This window comes from Pseudomyrmex gracilis, unplaced genomic scaffold (assembly GCF_002006095.1).
Source record: "Pseudomyrmex gracilis isolate BER0280 unplaced genomic scaffold, ASM200609v1 scaffold_46, whole genome shotgun sequence".
Taxonomy (NCBI): Eukaryota; Metazoa; Arthropoda; class Insecta; order Hymenoptera; family Formicidae; genus Pseudomyrmex; species Pseudomyrmex gracilis.
The window spans coordinates 533,993-552,133 of NW_018020630.1; the positions used below are offsets into that span (position 1 = coordinate 533,993).

The 18,141-nt window shown below is 35.5% G+C and overlaps 2 protein-coding genes and 1 long non-coding RNA gene across 10 annotated transcripts in view; 2 read left to right on the forward strand and 1 right to left on the reverse strand.

The window, feature by feature from the left end:
- The window catches only part of LOC109853337, a 16,531-nt gene extending 5,164 nt beyond the window's left edge, over positions 1-11,367 (forward strand). Inside the window, exons 1-13 of one of the 5 annotated variants that reach the window (XM_020425333.1) lie at positions 369-802; positions 1,823-1,922; positions 4,266-4,357; positions 4,509-4,574; positions 7,534-7,643; positions 7,925-8,047; positions 8,167-8,319; positions 8,410-8,588; positions 8,688-8,996; positions 9,166-9,356; positions 9,496-9,684; positions 10,361-10,417; positions 10,629-11,367. In XM_020425333.1, the coding sequence (XP_020280922.1) occupies positions 1,829-1,922; positions 4,266-4,357; positions 4,509-4,574; positions 7,534-7,643; positions 7,925-8,047; positions 8,167-8,319; positions 8,410-8,588; positions 8,688-8,996; positions 9,166-9,356; positions 9,496-9,684; positions 10,361-10,417; positions 10,629-10,862 (1,797 nt within the window). In that variant the 5' untranslated portion in view covers positions 369-802; positions 1,823-1,828 and the 3' untranslated portion in view covers positions 10,863-11,367. Of the gene's footprint in view, positions 1-368; positions 803-1,822; positions 1,923-4,265; positions 4,358-4,508; positions 4,575-7,533; positions 7,644-7,924; positions 8,048-8,166; positions 8,320-8,409; positions 8,589-8,687; positions 8,997-9,165; positions 9,357-9,495; positions 9,697-10,360; positions 10,418-10,628 lie in introns of those variants that run through there. The other 4 variants (XM_020425332.1, XM_020425334.1, XM_020425335.1 and 1 more) reach the window with 4 other exon arrangements.
- A 589-nt stretch (positions 11,368-11,956) lies between these two features.
- LOC109853334 (sodium-independent sulfate anion transporter-like) lies at positions 11,957-17,073 on the forward strand. 3 transcript variants are annotated; one of them, XM_020425326.1, is made up of 12 exons: positions 11,957-12,043; positions 12,236-12,328; positions 12,402-12,597; positions 12,739-12,959; positions 13,066-13,240; positions 13,512-13,676; positions 13,886-14,044; positions 14,452-14,592; positions 14,678-14,823; positions 15,061-15,231; positions 15,322-15,478; positions 16,113-17,073. In XM_020425326.1, exons 2-12 carry the CDS (start codon positions 12,278-12,280, stop codon positions 16,271-16,273), a joined length of 1,743 nt encoding a protein of 580 aa, XP_020280915.1. In that variant the 5' UTR covers positions 11,957-12,043; positions 12,236-12,277; the 3' UTR covers positions 16,274-17,073. The 3 variants fall into 3 exon arrangements, with proteins under 3 accessions (XP_020280915.1, XP_020280913.1, XP_020280914.1); XM_020425324.1 differs by lacking the exon at positions 11,957-12,043 and having other exon boundaries at positions 12,113-12,328; XM_020425325.1 differs by lacking the exon at positions 11,957-12,043 and having other exon boundaries at positions 12,113-12,328; positions 13,886-14,032.
- LOC109853341 lies at positions 14,492-18,109 on the reverse strand. 2 transcript variants are annotated; one of them, XR_002250105.1, is made up of 6 exons: positions 18,009-18,109; positions 17,673-17,814; positions 17,269-17,435; positions 17,081-17,179; positions 14,706-14,816; positions 14,492-14,578 (listed from the first exon to the last, which is right to left on the reverse strand). It is a non-coding gene; the product is annotated as an uncharacterized LOC109853341 (long non-coding RNA). The 2 variants fall into 2 exon arrangements; XR_002250104.1 differs by having other exon boundaries at positions 17,081-17,435.
- Positions 18,110-18,141: the final 32 nt, after the last annotated feature.

The following is an 18,141-nucleotide window of genomic DNA, read 5'->3' on the forward strand; positions in this document are numbered from 1 at the left end:
ATATATATGTATATATGCGTATATTATTCAATTCTGTAATTAAATAATATGTAATAAAACTATGTAACGTATTTTATAAAACGTGTGTATTTTATTAAAGATCAGTGTGAAATTTTCAATAAATATCAATAAAAAGTTTGTTATATTTCTTATATATGTTGTTATAATTCTTATATATAGTGCATAACAAAATGTACTTTAAATTTCTAAAGTTTGTTGTCAAATTTTAACAGGCAGTTTTGAACTGTTTGCAAGGTGAATATGAAATAAAATTATCTACAATTACGTATTTTTTGTCAAATGTATATTATAGTATAATCGCAATCATAATCGGTAGTGGCACTTGCCACTACCGATGACTCGGAATATGATAATTAATAATGCGACTGGAATTACACGTGGAAATGATTTATAGCGGCAATGACGATACAGGCGCAGCATTTGCTCTGTATGATCCTCTTACCTCTTTACCGTTTCTCTTGCCAAGAACGACTACCGCGCCGTGAGTGATCCCGCGGAACAGAGGCCGTGTACTCCGGTGAGAATTTCGGCGCGATCAGTTGCATCTGCTAACCGGTAGCTATCTAGCGCGAGAGAGACGCAGCCTTGTCCGAAGGAGCGCTCTCGACCTGTGCCGTCAAGTCCTATCTTCTTCGTGGTCCAGCGTCGATCACATCAGATTGTTGTTTTGTCGTCGTGATCGACCTATCGGATCACCGTTTGCTCCTGGGAACTCCCCTTCCCTCACAAAACTCGTACTCGATAATCGATCTTCCTGTTAAGCGTCAATGAAAACAGAAAGGTATTATGCACGAGTGCTCCTCTTCTTGTTCTATTTTTCGGTTACTCTCTAAAATGTGCCCGTATGATTTATATTTTTACATTGTTCCATACGATTACATTTGGAATTTATGTTTCTTGAGCTTGTAGATTTTCTTTGACGCGTTGATCAAATTGTGGAACATTTTGACTAGCATTTAGATCATTATCATTCTTATCATTTTTTGTCAAAAACGCTAAGAAAAAGTATTTTTGAAATGTACTTCAGAAATCTCTGTTTCATAAAATTCCAAATACTGTATCGGCAACTGTGCTATCTGCTAACGATATTGATATTAGAGTTTTTAGAGAATATTTTGTTGCGTAGAATCAGTAATATATTATAATATATTCAGTAAAAGTTTGTAATAATACTGTAACAGTAGCTGTCTAAAGAATATATTACTGAGTTTTACGTTTAAAATCAGTAATGTATTCAATACATCTTTCGTAAAATCAATAATATATTTAATAGATAGACAGTTGCTAATATTACAAGATTTGTGATTTTATGAAATGTGCCTCTGATCATATGGTGTAAAAATACATGTCTTCGTTGTACACAGAATGGGACGGTGTATATTTACGTTTCTCGAATCGTTATGTACAGCATAGAGATCAACGTTAGAGAAGATATGTCGGAACAATATATAGTCGTCGTTAGAATAGTCGAGATATTTTTGTGTTTATTTTCGTATTCCATTTTGAATAGTGGTCGCTCAAAGAAACGCTCATTGGACATCTCGTGAGGACAGATATTGCAAATTATTATTTACAAAACGGAGTCTCTTTTGTAAGCGAAGGATTGTCGCGCGAATTTCACGTCATTTGTGTGTAAAAATTAATAATAAATGAGCATGAAAATTTATATACAGAATATATCATAGATTTGGAAAAATTCGTGTTAGATATAGACAGCTCGATAAAATTGTAAAAATTGTTTGTTATATGTACATATATATTTTGATTCTCTCGCTCATTAAAGATATACGAATCTTTGCAGGACAAGATGGAGGACGCAGAAGATTTGAGGACAACGGTGGAGTTGTACATTTACGACCTTACCAAGGGTATGGCTTCAGTGATGTCGCCGATACTCATAGGTATGAACAAAAAAATAGGCACAATTATTATGTAACATATTATATTTTAATATATTTTAATTTCAAATGAAACATTGTATACTTGAGAAATTATTTGTAGATAGAAATTTTGTTGTGCTTAGCGGATACGTTATAACTTGCAGTTGATATTAGAGAAATGCATCGCATTATTGTTTTTATTATGTGCAATTTTAACTTTTGCCCTGATAATAGAGGAAATATTTTTCTTTGTTAAGCAGAAACGAAAACATCAAACAAAAAATCGATGATTTTGTCTTCGAATTGTTAAATGAAGAAATAACGAGGAAATTAATTTAGCTGGACTTCTTTGGTCAAGCGTATAAACGTGTGTTAATCTTTGAAAACTTTACAGTTAGTTGCAACAGTTTCATAAAAAGCGCAATCGATCACGGTTTCACTCGGATCTAAGGTCATCGATTCACGAATGTTGTTATTATCATTTGCGTGTCCGTACATACGTTATGCGCGGCGCTAGTCATTTACGGTTTTGAGGAGGGAGAAATCGAACGTCATGGACGCGTGATTCTTGCCAATTGTAAGACAATTTTGGACCAAAGACAATTTAAATATAAACAACCGTCGAGAATCGACTACTTTCGGTGACGATGACTAAGATACGACGACATTGTCGCATTATTGTGACAAATGTATTGCGCACAGAATGCGCCATATACATAGAAAAATACACGTCAAAATGAGAAAGGATCGTTGTGGAACGTGTGAATATAAAACTAAAAGGCGTAAACACTACCTAGACTAAAAATTAAATTAAACCAAAAATAAAATTAAATTAACGCGAAATGAATAATATATATATATGTATATCGATATTATTATAATTATTTATATATTTTTTATTAATGATAATTGATAAATTTAATGAATTAATGATGATATAAAATATATAAAATGTGTTTGACGCGGAGTATATACGTCTTTGCTTATAAGCACATGGAAAAAAACCGTAATACGTCAAACAATAATTTGCATCGCACGGAATTAGCCGTTTGGAAGAAATAGCGGAATGCAAAATGCAAACGAGATAATTCAAACGACAGTCTACGCAAATGTAAAATACGACATCTACGCTTCGTTTACGCCATGTCTCAATGTTTGTTCACACATGCGTAGTTCTCTCTCTCTCTCTCTTGTTCGCGAACAGCATCATCTATTTTCGCGTGCATCTAATAGAGCGATTTTATGCACGTGCGAACGGCATTCTGCGATTTATCCGAATATTGTTAAGAGACAAACTGCGTTTATGATCTGAATAAAGTAGCGGACGAACAGATGTTCTTATTTGTTGTTAAATTCGTGAATGTCGAGATTATCTTACAAGTATATAAATTATTCTGAGCACGTGTAGAATGTTAACGTGATAGAAATAAAAACACAAAATAAAAACACAAAAATAGTTGTATACAATTAATTCGAAAAAACATTAAATCGAAAGTTTCATTACGCGTTCAATTATTTCGTGAATATATTTCGTTTGCATTTTTTTTTTTTTTTTCGTGTCGACATTCTGAGATTTGCTCTTCGAATTTGGTTTCTTAAATGTCGAAAGCATTGCGTCTCACGCACCGCTCTGCAAGTAATTATAACGGCCGAGTTATTTCTTGCGAGGTCGACACACTACACGTGAAGCTCGAAACCGCAATGAGAAAGCCGCACGAGACGATGTGTGTGCGTACGCGGATGTACTTAGTTATTTCCGCGATGCAGAACTGGGTCAAAAGTGGTACATAAGGAGTCTGCAAGTTTAAGCTTTATCTTTCTCTCTCTCTCTCTCTCTCTCTCTCTCAGAGCTCTCTGCGAGCTTTATTTTGAACAATCTAGCAAGCGAATTTACACGAGGACAAATCGCGACAGTTATTAGGTATCTCGTCCCGTTGGTCCTTGGACAAGAGTGGCGCAAGCTTGAATTTAAGCCTGTCTCGAGGTTGCTTTGTTGGAGCGCGACATACAAATAGAATAAATTTTTATAATCTCGTTCTTTCTGGAGTCAAAAAAGTCTTGCCAAGAATGATCTTTTTTTAATCTGTTCCGGTCAAAAGTAATGAAAATCCGTAGTTGATGTGTTGCATTCAAGCGAATAAATTTTGGGGCTTTAATGTTAAAAAAATCAATTATTGAAGACACATCCACTTCATTTTCTATAACGAACTTAAATCGCACGGATTATATATATTAAAATAAAAGATATAAATATGTACTTTTAATTAGTTATCTGACATTTTTGTATTGTGTGAACGCATCAGATATTTTGCATTAATGTTTAACGAGTTTCAATAAAAAAAATTCTGCATTTTCTGTCTACAGGTCGTCAGTTGGACGGAATATGGCACACAGCGATAGTCGCATACGGAAGGGAATACTTTTTTGGCCCAGCCGGCATCCAAAGCATCCGACCTGTAAGTGTCTTCCTCTACTGACAATCGCGCGGTCCGATCGTCTCCGATCGGGACGAGAAAATCGATCGATTTATCGCTTAGCGTTTATCTACTTACCTTACGACGCGAAACATTCTAAACAATATATGTATATTCAGGTATTTCCGTTTAGTTACGCAGATGGTCCTCGTCGCGTCGTACCCGATACTCCGCACGAGTGCTTTCTTTTCTCTATGTTGTGAGTATTTTCGTACCACGTTGGAAACACAGAGTATAGAAACATCAAATACTGCCACAGTGATTCTCGGCCAGTATCAACAATCCACGGTGAAGAGAGCATCATAAATGATGCGCGCCACTCAAATCGGTAGTGAACGATCTGATTTTCGAATTAAAAAAAAATAAATAAATAAATAAATAAACAAATACTGAACTTTGCACATCTACTTCAGTCATCGAACTTTACTTTCGACGATTTCGGTGTTTTTATCTTCATGTCTTCGCGCTACTCTTCATTATTCACACCCAAACAACTCTATTTGAGAGAAAGAGTCGAATTCGCATGTTTTTCGTTCATATCGTTCATATTGTGTGAAAATATGGATTTTGGAATCTGTACTCTCTTGCTATTTCGAATTTATGATTTTTTTTTTTTTTGTGCGTATTCTTCGCACATCTCGTGTACACGCACTTTCCTTTTCCGACGTTGGTGATTAATTGTATGAGGTAGGTCGCGGGAACGAGCGCAATATATAAGCAACCAGGGCGCGTTCTATCAACAAGTGACAGAATTAATGGTCCCCCGCTGCTTCCCGTGCTTCTCGACGTGCTGCTCTCGGTGTAGACCTCTATCGAAACGTGTATGTACGCGCGTTTGATGCATTCTCGTGGGTTAAAGTCCGTGACCGATCGGAAAGCCTAGTTGTAGCGGTAAAGCCCTCTCGGCAGGCCATACGATACGCGCTAGACACTAGCAGGAACTAAATTTGGTGCGGTACAACCCAAAAATAATCCTTGCTGCACACATACACACGCGCGCGCGTGCACTTTCTCTCTCTTCGTCTTTCTTTCTCGGCTACTCTCTCTTTCTCTCTCTCTCTCTCTTGTTTTACGCTTCTTCACGCGTCTCGCGACTCGTCGTAAAGCAAAAGCTGTGCCGCTTAGGTAAGTCACCGCCCGTATTCTTTTGCACCCCGCGACGAAGTTGTTCTTCAAGTTTAAACATCACACGGTAGTATAGTTTTTTTTTCTGTAAATTATTTACGCGAGCGACGCGCGTTAAAATATCGTGAATTCTGCGCGAACTTTTCAAGTAAATGAGAAAACATCGCCGAAGTAGGTAGTCCACGTACCTAAAGTCATGTTACTAAAATATGTTCTCCGTCTTCTTGTGCGAGTGACAAAGATATCACCGGGATAATCGAATGGTCGTGACACACCCGACACACGCCGACGTTACAATCCAAAAGCGACGCGATGATATCATTTGTGGTTGTATCATTTCATCCGTCTCGACTGTTGTGCTTTAAATACGCGCGAGTATGCCACGACTAACGCGCGTATAATTGTAATACGCGTCTCTTTACGATGCTCTAGGATGTTTGATGTTGATGCGACTGACACGCTCGTTTCTACGAAATTCAGTGATTGGCTTCAAAATCGCTTTTGGAGTGAGAGAACTCTCGCGTTAATAGTTTTTCAAAACTAATCTTTTCCAAAACAAATATTTTTTATCACACTTATCATCACACACACGTATGTAATATTTATATTTTTTTGTGTCTGTGACTTTTATGCAAAAACTAGATTAAAATTTAACGAATGCGATTGTATTTTTGTTTGGGACTTCTGCGATACTCTTTTTTTTTTTTTTTTTCACGGGAAACGTCGTGTATGTTATCTATGTTGTATCTTTCTCTCTTGATTTTGAGTAGTATTTCATTATCGATAGCTCTCCAGTGCGATCGACTCTCGACGAGTTTGCAAAGTCAAAAGAGAGCGCGCGCACCGCCGTCACGCGAACAACTCCGATTTATCGTCGCGGCGTCTTGTGTTCGCCAGCTTCTTCGTGGTGTCTCCGTGAATCCCCGCGACCGATACAGTCCGCTTGCGAGCCGTTTCCCATTCTCAGGGAGCGCAGGACAGTCTCACAGGACGGTCTTCAACGTGCGATCCTGCGAATATCCTTTCAATACGTAAGTGCACGCGCGCGCGCGCACGCGTTTCCACGGTTTTATCCCGCGATTATGGTGTCAAGTGTGGCAATTGATTATTAAGATAATGTTTGAAAAAAACAATAAAAGAAACAAGTGCGACTCTACAGTGCGAAAGATCTACGTTGAGGAGCAAACGTTAAAAAAAGTTATCGTTATTTTCTCGCAGTACGTCCGAGATAATTTGCGTCAAAAATTTACTCAGTGTCGGAGCTAACTTCGGCTGAGGAGTGTAACTTTGTAAATTTGTTTTGTGAATAATCCGAGCGATTAATTGATTTATTTTAATGAGTGTCAATGTAACAATTATCTTTTTCACTTAAAATTTCAATGTATTTGTAAAAATAAACTTAATTTTCGCACGTATCTTCATTTTAGGAGCAACTGTGCTTCTCCGGAGCGTCTTCTCTTTAATTTTCAGAAGAATCGCGCGCGCGCGATTTAACGCAAATTAAATTTTTCACAAACTGTTTCTTCTAATTTTAATTTTACTTTGTTTCTGTTGTACTAAAATCTGTCATATATCTTGGATAAGAATTTATTTATCTGCCGGAAGAGAGGAAACACACTATCGCATACAAAACAAAAAAAAAAAAGATTTAATCTTCTCAACGAGCGGCCCAAAGGTAACAACTTTTTTCTCGCATCTTCGTTCGTTCTTCGCTTTTCCGACGCGTCTTTCTTTTGCGTTCTAGAAGAGGTCGCGCCGCGACCAACGCGCGCCACGAGTATCTATTTTCGGTGGTTTCGTGTAGGGAAGCGTGGATTTGTCGCGTAGTTCTAAATTTACATGACCACTAATGCCGGGAGGAAGGCGGGTGGTTCCCTTCCTTTCTCACTCTTTCTCTATCTTCCGTGCTTGCGGCGGATGAAACTCTCCCAACTCGGGATCGACAAAACTGCCCGCGAAATAATTGACATTGACGGCGCGGCGTGGTTCTTCCACGAATGCGATTTTAAACGCATCGGCATTTCATGTTTCAGGGCGGCACCGAACTGGGAGAACCGCAACGAGTTGAGAAGCTCGGCGAGACTCATCTGCCGTACACGGTCTTCTTGGAGTACATCAACGGTCTGGGAACTTCTACATTCGCGTGAGTACCTACCGTTCCCGGTTGACGTGTGTTCGAGAGTTGCTCTTCGATTTTTTTACGTTTCGCTTTTCTACATGTCTCCACTTACTTCAGAAAATGACCGAACATTTTGAAAACATGCCGATTAGATGTTCTTCCAAGCATGATTTATATGTGGTTTTTATTATTTGTGTCAATCTCGTTTAGTTTTAACATTTAATAATTCGATTCTACTTGTTGATATCAAATCAATCTTATTGTTGTTCAAGAATTTTGTGTGACAAATGATTTTGTGCTTTCAGTCCGGGCACGTACAATCTCTTCAAACATAATTGTAATTCCTTCACGGAGGAAGTCAGCAACTTCCTGGTGGGTAGCGGCATTCCTAAGTATATCCTTGATCTGCCGGAAGAAATACTACAAACGTATGTCTCATTAATTGTTAATTTTAATATTGATTATGGTTATATATTTTCACACACTTTCGTATAACTCATTTCGATTGTAACAAATTATATATATATATATATTTTTTTTTTTTCAGGCCTATTGGGCAGGCTCTAGGTCCATTGATAGAAACACTGAGTAATAGCTCGAGTTCCGGATTCACCGTCGGTCAGAGATTCGTCGAAGCTAGAATCCAGAGAGAAGCTTCGCCGGAATATCAATTACTGAACACAGCTATCGAAGAAGCGAGGTAGTATTTGTGTGCGAAGAACAAAAATTATTGGCATTTAATAAATATTCTTGAATGAATACATTGAAATTTTTCCTTCGTTTTTTGTAGATTGAATTCCATCGCATTAAAGGAACGAAGGAACGTCATCAACGAGAAGCTAGCAAAGAAAGACAGAAAGAAGAAGAAGAAGAAGAAGGAGAAGAAGGAAAAGAGCAGTAGGGAGACTACTGGCAGCGACAGCAACAGCACCGGGCCGAGCAACTGCGCAGACATGGCGGAGCATGAGAGTATGTTTAAAAAAAAAACATAAATAAATAGAATTTATAAATAGAATTTATAAATAGAATTTCCGCAAACTTAAAATTAATTTCTACGTCATTAATCAGGTGCGATTGGCGAGACGCAGCAGCAGGCGGCTAACGGAGAAAGCACGTCTGCGGAGATGTTACCGTCCGAGCGAGTGAAGCAGATGGAAGAAGACGAGAAACGCGAACAAGAAGAGAAGAAACGCTATAGAGATCCACCGATAGTGTTCAAAGACTTAGTGGATGTACGAGCGGAATACGAAGGCTTGGTAAACGCTCTCGAGGGGAAGTTGAATGAGGAGGAGCGAAGGTGTATGGACGAACTGCGACAATATGTTTTGGAGAATGAGGGTTCGTGGGCTTTGGGTGATACCTTCTTAAACTTCGTAGGTGAGTCATCAAACTTAAATAAACACACACATCATACGCAAGATCTTCAAGTTGTAAATAATTTTACACGAAACTGTTCTGAATTTATAAAATAGAAAAAACAGTAAGTTTACTTGTATTTTGTTTTTCATTACAAAATAACATAAAAGATTGTTAACTGACTTGACAGGTCGAGTTCTTTGGGATAGATCATTGAACACCAACGCACGAGTAAAATTATTGAATGTTTTGTCCGTCGCCGCATTGAAAGACGATGTAATTCTGCTGCTGCATCAGGACAGGCGGGAACATATCATCATGAATTATGCCTTCGATATCGATCGACATCCACAAGAAGAACAACTTCCACTCGCACAATTTGTAAGTATATAACGTTAAAAATAAAAATTATTTTAACTCTCTTTCTTTATTAAATATTGTAATGTTTTAACTGAACAAAAAAAAAGATAATAGAAAACTTAGTTTAACAGTTTTTTGTGTTTCAATTTGTTTCCAACAGTTAGCGAACATGTTTGAGAATCTCAGCAGTTCGGAGTGGCTGCTCTACATATCCGAATGGCAGCATCAGAATCAAAGCATTAGCAACATAAGAGTAACGACCAAGGTCGCGGTGCACTCGTTACTCTCGAACTCGGAAGATCTGCAGATCCGTGGTGCGGCCATTATTCACAATCTCGCCTGCAAGGAGGTAAAAACTGTGGTCTGTATCCTTCCTGTCCGATTAACATTCTCACTCATCTCTCGTCGAGTTCTTGCTTTCATTTTGATAACTGCAGTCATCTCGCGCATCTCAGGGCTCATTCTGGTTCGAGGATATTAATTCGACGATAAGCGAGATTAGAATCATATTAGAATCTTTTTTATTTTATTTATAACGACAACGAGAAACTTATAGAATTAGACTACTCGTACCTGTCGAAAATACAAATGAGAGTTTTCCTTCGATGCGCAATTTTTTTTTCATAATAATGTTGCTTTGGGAATGCGTGCTTGCTATAGGAAACCAAACGATGCTCGCACTGTGTCATGAGATAGAAGTGCTGCCTTTGTTAAGTAAAAAAAAAAAAAGAAATCAACTGTATGTCTCTGTCAATGCTAAACGCAGCCGTCGACTTGGACATCCCTGGCAATCCGATTTCACGAACGAACGTCAAAAGAAAAAACTAAAAAAAAAAAAAAAAAACAATTCTATACCTGTGCCATTAATCATATAGAACGGTTCTAAGGATACGTGACTGTCTGATGTAACTCACTCGATGCTCGTTTGCATGTGCACAAAAAAATTGAAGCTCTCTAATCCGAGGCAGCCGATAGCGCTGCGTGTAACGGATACCTTTTCCAGAAATCGGGTGCTATTTTTTCAGAAAATGAACAAAAGCAAAAATCTGCGGCAACTTTTACCGAAAGGCAGCATTTCTAAGGTATCTATCCATATTAGATCAAATCACTCGCCGCGGTAAGTCGTCAACTATTATCGAGCGCAATTTGAATTGCAAATCTGACGATTGCTAACTTATGTTAATAAATTCGTTATAACAGTGTTTTTATGCGTACATCATTTTGTTTACTCGCGCAAAAAATTATACATACGCTATTATTTTTAAATAACCTTGCCACACATATGAACCGTAGGTATTCGACGATGTTGCTGTGGAATTAACAATGGCGTTGCTTCAATATTTCAACGGCAGTCCCGCGGAAGAGCAGCTGTACGCGTGTATGAAATCACTGGCGCGTTTCACGCAAATCAGCGGTCAGGAAGTGCCACAACTTATACAGATGATCGGACCCGAACCAAATAAATTCAGGGGTACTTCTCAGAGAATCGACGAGCAGATAGATCAAGTTAATAAGAAACTGCGCTAGAGAAGTTCAACTAATTGTTCGCGACAGTATCGTGTTCCAAGCGAGATAAAAGAAAATTCATTTTTTCGCTACGTTTAAATTGAATTCATACTCAGACATTGTATTGACACAAAACTCATTTACTAGTATAATTAATTATTGTTGTCATTTTAATATATTATTATCATGTTATAATATATAATTATTATATATATATTATATACACTTATTATTATCATTATATATTGTTAGTAATACTCGCCTCGATTGCGACGTGCTCGACACAGAAGATGTCAATATTTTGTCCTCCTCTTTCAAAACTATTTTTCTCGATCGGAGAAATAAAAAATTTAGAGTTCCGTCGATGTTCGATCTAGCGTGATTGACAAGACCAGGAGAAATCGTATATATTTGCCGCGAAAAAATATTTTAACTCTTTGAGCGTCTTGGTTATAGCGTTGAACTACATCCAGATCTGTTATATACATATATATGTTATTACATGACATAAATTGCTATAATGTCACATTCTGTTAATCTTTCAGTTTGTCTATTCGTCTATTCATTTTTTCTTTCTATAGAAAATTGAATCTATAATGTCATTTTGATATAAAACTTAGATAGAAATAAAACGCACGTGTCGATGATATGTACAAATCATCTTTTGTTATCGTCGAATTTCGAAGTTTTGGCACAATAATTTTTCACCTGAGTAACACAGAACAATAGCGTCGCCAACACATCGATTGTTTACCGCAGTTTTAGAAAATCTACACTATGTACAGAAAGAGCAAACTCACGTTACGCTTTGGAATCACAGTTTGCGACATTTTTTACGTCATATCTCAAAAGAATTAAGTAGATAATAATAGAATATTACAAAAAGAAAAACCTACTAATTATCACGTGGCAATAAAGTTTGTAGCTGCTCATCAGCTGTTGTTAATCTCTCATCAAGGTTTTTCTCGTGCACGTTGATTTTTATCAAATTGTAAACAGAACGTAATATATAATCGTGTGAAGGATTTAATCGGACTTCTTTGCATCTTTATATTGAGCTTTGAGAATAGACTTGTAGCAAGATGGTGATAAGGAATCTCATCAGTTGCTGACACGAAAGTGTGCCATTCACGTTATTAATATTCAAGTGTTGAAGAGAGAGAAGAAGAGCTTCATTTTCAGCTAAATATACAGACATAAAAGTAAATGTAAAAATAAACAATCAAAGTTTATATTGATTTCTTATTTCTATTTTTTTTTTCCATCTAACGTGGTGTTCGCGTCCGTCAAAAATGTCCGTCGAGGAGCGTTCGATTCCGAAACAAAAATCATGTTCTACAGTAACCAAATATGTGCCGGTTGTCGGCTGGTTACCGCAATATACTCGATTGCAGGCTGTGTCGGATCTCATAGCGGGCATTACTCTGGGTTTGACCATGATCCCTCAGAGTATGGCTTACGCTGCATTGGCCGGTCTTACTGCGCAGGTATTATTCTTTAATTTCTCTTTACTTGCTTATAACAAATAAACAAATACGTAACAAATATAAATTTTTATAGTATGGCTTGTACTCTTGTTTCGTGGGTGGCTTTGTATATGTTTTTTTCGGAACCATCAGAGAGGTCTCGATTGGTCCTTCGTCTTTGATGGCTCTTATAACACTTCAATATACACGAGACATGCCAGTGGATTTCGTAGTACTCTTATGTTTTCTGGCTGGATGCGTAGAATTTTTAATGGGTGTTTTACATTTAGGTTTGTATATATTATAGATTGTCTATTTATCTGAAAAGAGGTTTTAATGATTACTTGTATTATTAATTTCTTAGTAATATAATTTTGTATCTAAATGTGTTAATTAACTTGATGTGTGTTAACCATCGACATCTTCTGCAGGTTTCATAGTGGATTTTATTTCGATGCCAGTTACATCAAGTTTCATATCAGCGACCTCAGTCATTATAATTATTGCTCAGCTGCAGGGTCTTCTAGGACTCAAATACAAGTCAGCTAATATTGTAGACAACATATACAAAATGTTTAAGAACATTAGTCAAATACGGCCGACCGATCTCACACTTGGAATTTGCAGTATTATATTTCTTCTATTTTTTAGGGTGAATTATGGAATTATAACTCTAAATATTTATGTATAGCATACATATATTAAACATATATGTATATGTACATATACACATATATATGTATAAATTCTATTTGCAGAAAATGAAAGACATTGATTGTTTCTCGAAAAACGAAAAAAATCTTTCTAGAAATTCTACGATAAAGAAGATACTGTGGTACTTTTCCATCGGCCGAAACGCTTTAATTGTGTTCATAACTACGACGATAGCTTATCATTTTGAAACAACAGGATCCGCTCCATTTAGACTTTCAGGTTTTGACTCATAATTATTATGTTGATATGACCAATTGCTCGAGTAAGTACAAAATAACATAAGTTTCACTAATAGCTATTGCAAAATTATGTATGTAATATACATATACACACAAAATAATAAAAAATTTGTAACTTTAATAAAATTATTGTTTTCATTTGTTCAATATAATGATTACATAATTAATATAATCGGTATTTTTTATATGAAAAATTATTATCAATCTTTTACAAAATATTGTAGCATCAGTAAATATCTTTTTTTTTACAGGGAAAATAGAATCCGGCCTTCCTGCAATATCATTACCGCCTTTCTCGTCACAAGTAGGGAATCAGACTTATACATTTCTCGACATGTGCACCTATTACGGATCAGGAATTGTAATACTTCCTCTCATTTCGGTTCTGGCTAATGTAGCGATAGCCAAAGCATTCGGTACGTATTCGTTGGTTTTTCAATCTCAAATCAGACAGCAGATTATTTTAATCATAATTTTTTATTGTAACATAATTGGAACTTTGCGACGAATAATTTTCTTATAGCGACCGTTGGTTTTTCAATCTCAGATCAGACAGCAGATTATTTTAATCGTAATTTTTTATTGTAACATAATTGGAACTTTGCGACGAACAATTTTTTTATAGCGACCGACGCTGTTAACGCGACGCAGGAAATGCTGACTCTCGGTCTCTGCAACATATTAGGTAGCTTTGTATCAGCGATGCCAAGTACCGGAGCATTCACACGAAGTGCAGTCAGCAGTGCCAGTGGCATACAAACACCAATGGCCGGTATATATTCCGGTAATATATAATATATAATAATCTAAATTATTATATATAATAATATTTTAAAATATTTTTTTAACATATTGAAATATATCATGTAAAATAGTTTAAGTTTTTTCTTTATATATAAAAACTATAATATTATACATATTAATATTTATTCTAATGTGAAAATATTTTTCTTTCTCTTTTGATTGAATCTTAAATTACGAATTGATAACACATCGAAACAAAAATATAATGAAAAGACACCTGATCACACAGCATATCATAAGCCACTTGGCATACGTTAAATACAAAAACGTGTTATGTAATTTACAATACAATACAATAACCTTGATAGAATATCGCATGATGTTGCACAATTGTGAGATATGCTATGTAAATAAAGGAAAGAATGATGTCGCATTTCTTCATTCCAGCAACTATGACATTGTTGGCGTTGAGCTTTCTGACGCCGTATTTTTATTACATCCCACGTGCAACGTTATCGGCAGTGCTGATATGCGCCGTGATGTTCATGATCGATTTCAAGATCATAAAATTGCTCTGGAAAGGATGCAGTCAGTAACAGACGTTATAACGTTACGCCCTCGCGCGTAACATTACAAGCGCGATCTAATATAAATTTTTGTTTTTTATATATAGAAACAGACGCATTTGCTGCGATAGTAACCTTCTTGGTTTGCGTTCTTGTCAGCGTCGAAATCGGGCTTCTTCTGGGCGCTATTCTCAATTTGATCTTTTTTATCCGACCGTCTGCAAGACCGGAGATACACGTTGCCAACTGCAAAGTAAGATACAATTATTTTTCAACATATCGCGTATATGTGTAAATTTTATGTGTACATATATATGTATATTTTTTTCTTCTTAAATCATGTTATATTCATAAATTTATGTTACAATGTTCGCACAAGTAAAAAACGATTTGAATAAAAAACGCTATTACAGCGCAATTTGTTGTTAGTTATCAGGAAACGGATTATTATTGTTATATTACGAATAAATCCATAATATTGGTTTTTTAGACTCATTTAGGAAATGGATACATAATGTTAAAGCCCGATACGTGTCTCTATTATCCCGCAGTGGCGCACTTCTGCGACAAAGTAATGAATGTAGCCAGAACCGAACAAAACGATGTCCCCTTGATCGTAAATTGTGAAAGATTTACTAATCTCGATTATACTTCCATCAAGGTAATCTAAGTTGACAACTGAAACAAAGTTTTCACGTCGATTCAGTAAAAAAATTTATGTTCGTAGAAATGTACGTGAGTTTTGTTACAGACTATCGAAATGCTGTCGCGAAGATTAAACGCGAAAGGTAATCGATTCTGGTTGTTCAATCTCAATCCCGAAATTGTTGAAAGTATTGCTGCTCTCGCCGATAACAAGTATATTCGTCTGATCGAAAATGAAAATAGCATCGCAGATTTTCTTTATGGTACGTATATATGTTAAACAGCAAATTTATGTGCATTAATAAATTGTGTTTGATTGCAGCGGATTAAACACGCCTATTAAACGACTAATATTTAACGTCAATGCATAAAAATAATATAATTGATAGTTGCTCAGCCATCAACTATAATTTAATTGTCAATGACGTTGTTAATGTCTAAGTGCGATTTAATCTGCTGCGATTAGTTTAAGTTTTTATTCTTCGGTACCCTCGATTAGTGTCGTTAGCCACAATGTATACCTATACATACGGCTGATCGTCGACTAAAGTCGACAGTTGCAAAAGTATCGCGCTTTTCTTCGAGTGTCAAGAAACAACGCGGCATACTAAAAAAACTATGAATAATGTACATAAATTAGCAGTTTAACACACTACGTCATTGCATAACTGAATGACGAGTAAGTTTTGCCTGATTTATAGAACGTTTTGTGTTTTATACGCTGTAATATTTATTTGCGCTGGCAACAAACAAAATAATTTTAAAATGTCCACGGTACAATGCCATTTTGGTAGTATTATATCTGTGGTAAAACCCAAACGCTATTTTAAATACTGATGAAAGAGAAATTAATTAAAATTTGATTACAAAATCAGACAGTTTGTTTTCTTTTTTTAGATAACACACCGACAAAAGAATTCGAAGAATTTACATCCAGGAAGAAATCAAGAGAAGCGAGAAAAGATGCATTGTATTCGAATTCGCTTCAAGCAGATTCCGAATCAAATGCTGAAGAAATGGCTTTGGTAATATCATCTGAAACCAAAACACGGCAATAACAACTTGATTTATTTTTTGTTCGACCTGAAATCATACTCAGACAAGACTGAAAAAAAATATTTTGAGGATAATATATTACGTATATTATGTTGAAATAGAAATAGAATGTTGTCAGCATTTAAAATATAGCCTGTTATTTTATCTAGTTGCGAGAAAGACAAAAATCGAATGAGAATAAACTATGTTCACGGCATGAATGTAAATAACGTTGCAACAATCAAATAACAATCAAACAACTGTCTCAAAATCATATAAATATATACATATATAATTATATATACTTATTTATAAGATATCTAAATTTGTTCTTATATGCAAGATTTTTTTCTCTGATAGTTATGCAACAAAGTCACGCACACACGATGCGCAACACACCGTACTTCCACATTTTATATATGTATATTTATATTATATTTATATTACTAGACAAAACTAAGAATTGTGAGACGAGAAATAAGAGTTTTAACTCAGTAACAGTTGAACCGATTGGCTTCTCTTTAGTCTTAATCGATTAAAAAATAAGAACAATTACACAAAGACAAATAGTAGACTCAGTAAAATAATACAAAAATGCTTTCTTATCTTGTTTTTCTATGTGATCTTTAAATAAAAATTCACGATAAAATGTGAAACATCTCGATTCAGTAAGCAAATAAGAAAGAAAGTAAAAGACGTCATTCAACACTAGGCAGAGAGAAAATATTTTTTTGCAGATTATTCTTGATACGAATAACATTAAAGATTAAATACCAGATTATACTGCAATATATTTCACAATTTGTTGAATGTGCGCATTAAATACTCACCAGTATTGCAAGTATGTAAAACTAGTCAAACATATATAGAATGTAATTTCTTGAAACTTAAAGAACATTTTATGCGACTTTTTTATATTCAGATATTTCCTGTTGAATAAATACGTAGTTAAGTCAACAAGATGATATTAGAAGAAAAAAGTTGACCTTAAAACTTATACTTGATATATGTACTTAACGTTTTTTGCTGAATTAATAATGATTTCTCGATTACTTGAAATCATAATGTAACATCTAGTGAAATAATCAGTTCTTCTTCACACCTCTTTCAGTGTTAACTTTGTGTGCATAGGGTAAGTATTATCTTTTACACGTGTAACACTATAAGATTCTCCACATTGTAACTCTAAAACACAAACTTCCTGAGCATCGGAAAAAAACGCATTCTGGATCTTGAAGAGGCATGTGCTTTCGTCATATACATGTATAGGCTGCGTTCCGAGCTACGCATATGCGCGCATATGCGTAACTCGGAACGTGTACGTAGAAAAATATATCAAAAAAAAAAAAAAAAAAAAAATTAACGGGCAATGATCATTTTCAAATAAATTGAAATTCGATGTAATGCGATCGATACGCGTACTGATACCGTGCTGCAACATTTTCGTCCGAAGGTGCGCAATTCGAAAATTAACATGACATTCAGATTTTTTAAATCAAAGTAATTGTGCTTTTTAACGTTACAGTCCTAAAAGTATTCTTAAGAGGGTACCGACTATGGAAACCTGTAAATAGACGTTTTAGAAACCTAAATTTCTTTAAATTTCTAATTATTTTTACTGCATTACATGAAAAGTGTTTCTACAGAAACAAATAAATATAAAAAAACTACATAGAGTTAATGAGACCATAATAGAAACGTATTCACGTACTAACAAAGAAATAAAAAAATTTTGCGTATATTTTTAGAAATTCTTACGTATGTTCATTTCACGTATGGCGTATTTATTTAATGTCAAGGAGATTGTTTTGATTGGAGGTGTAATTTCTTTTGTAATTAATGATTCGATAAATTTAAAAACAGGTTTTTATTTTCACCAAGAAGCTAAAAC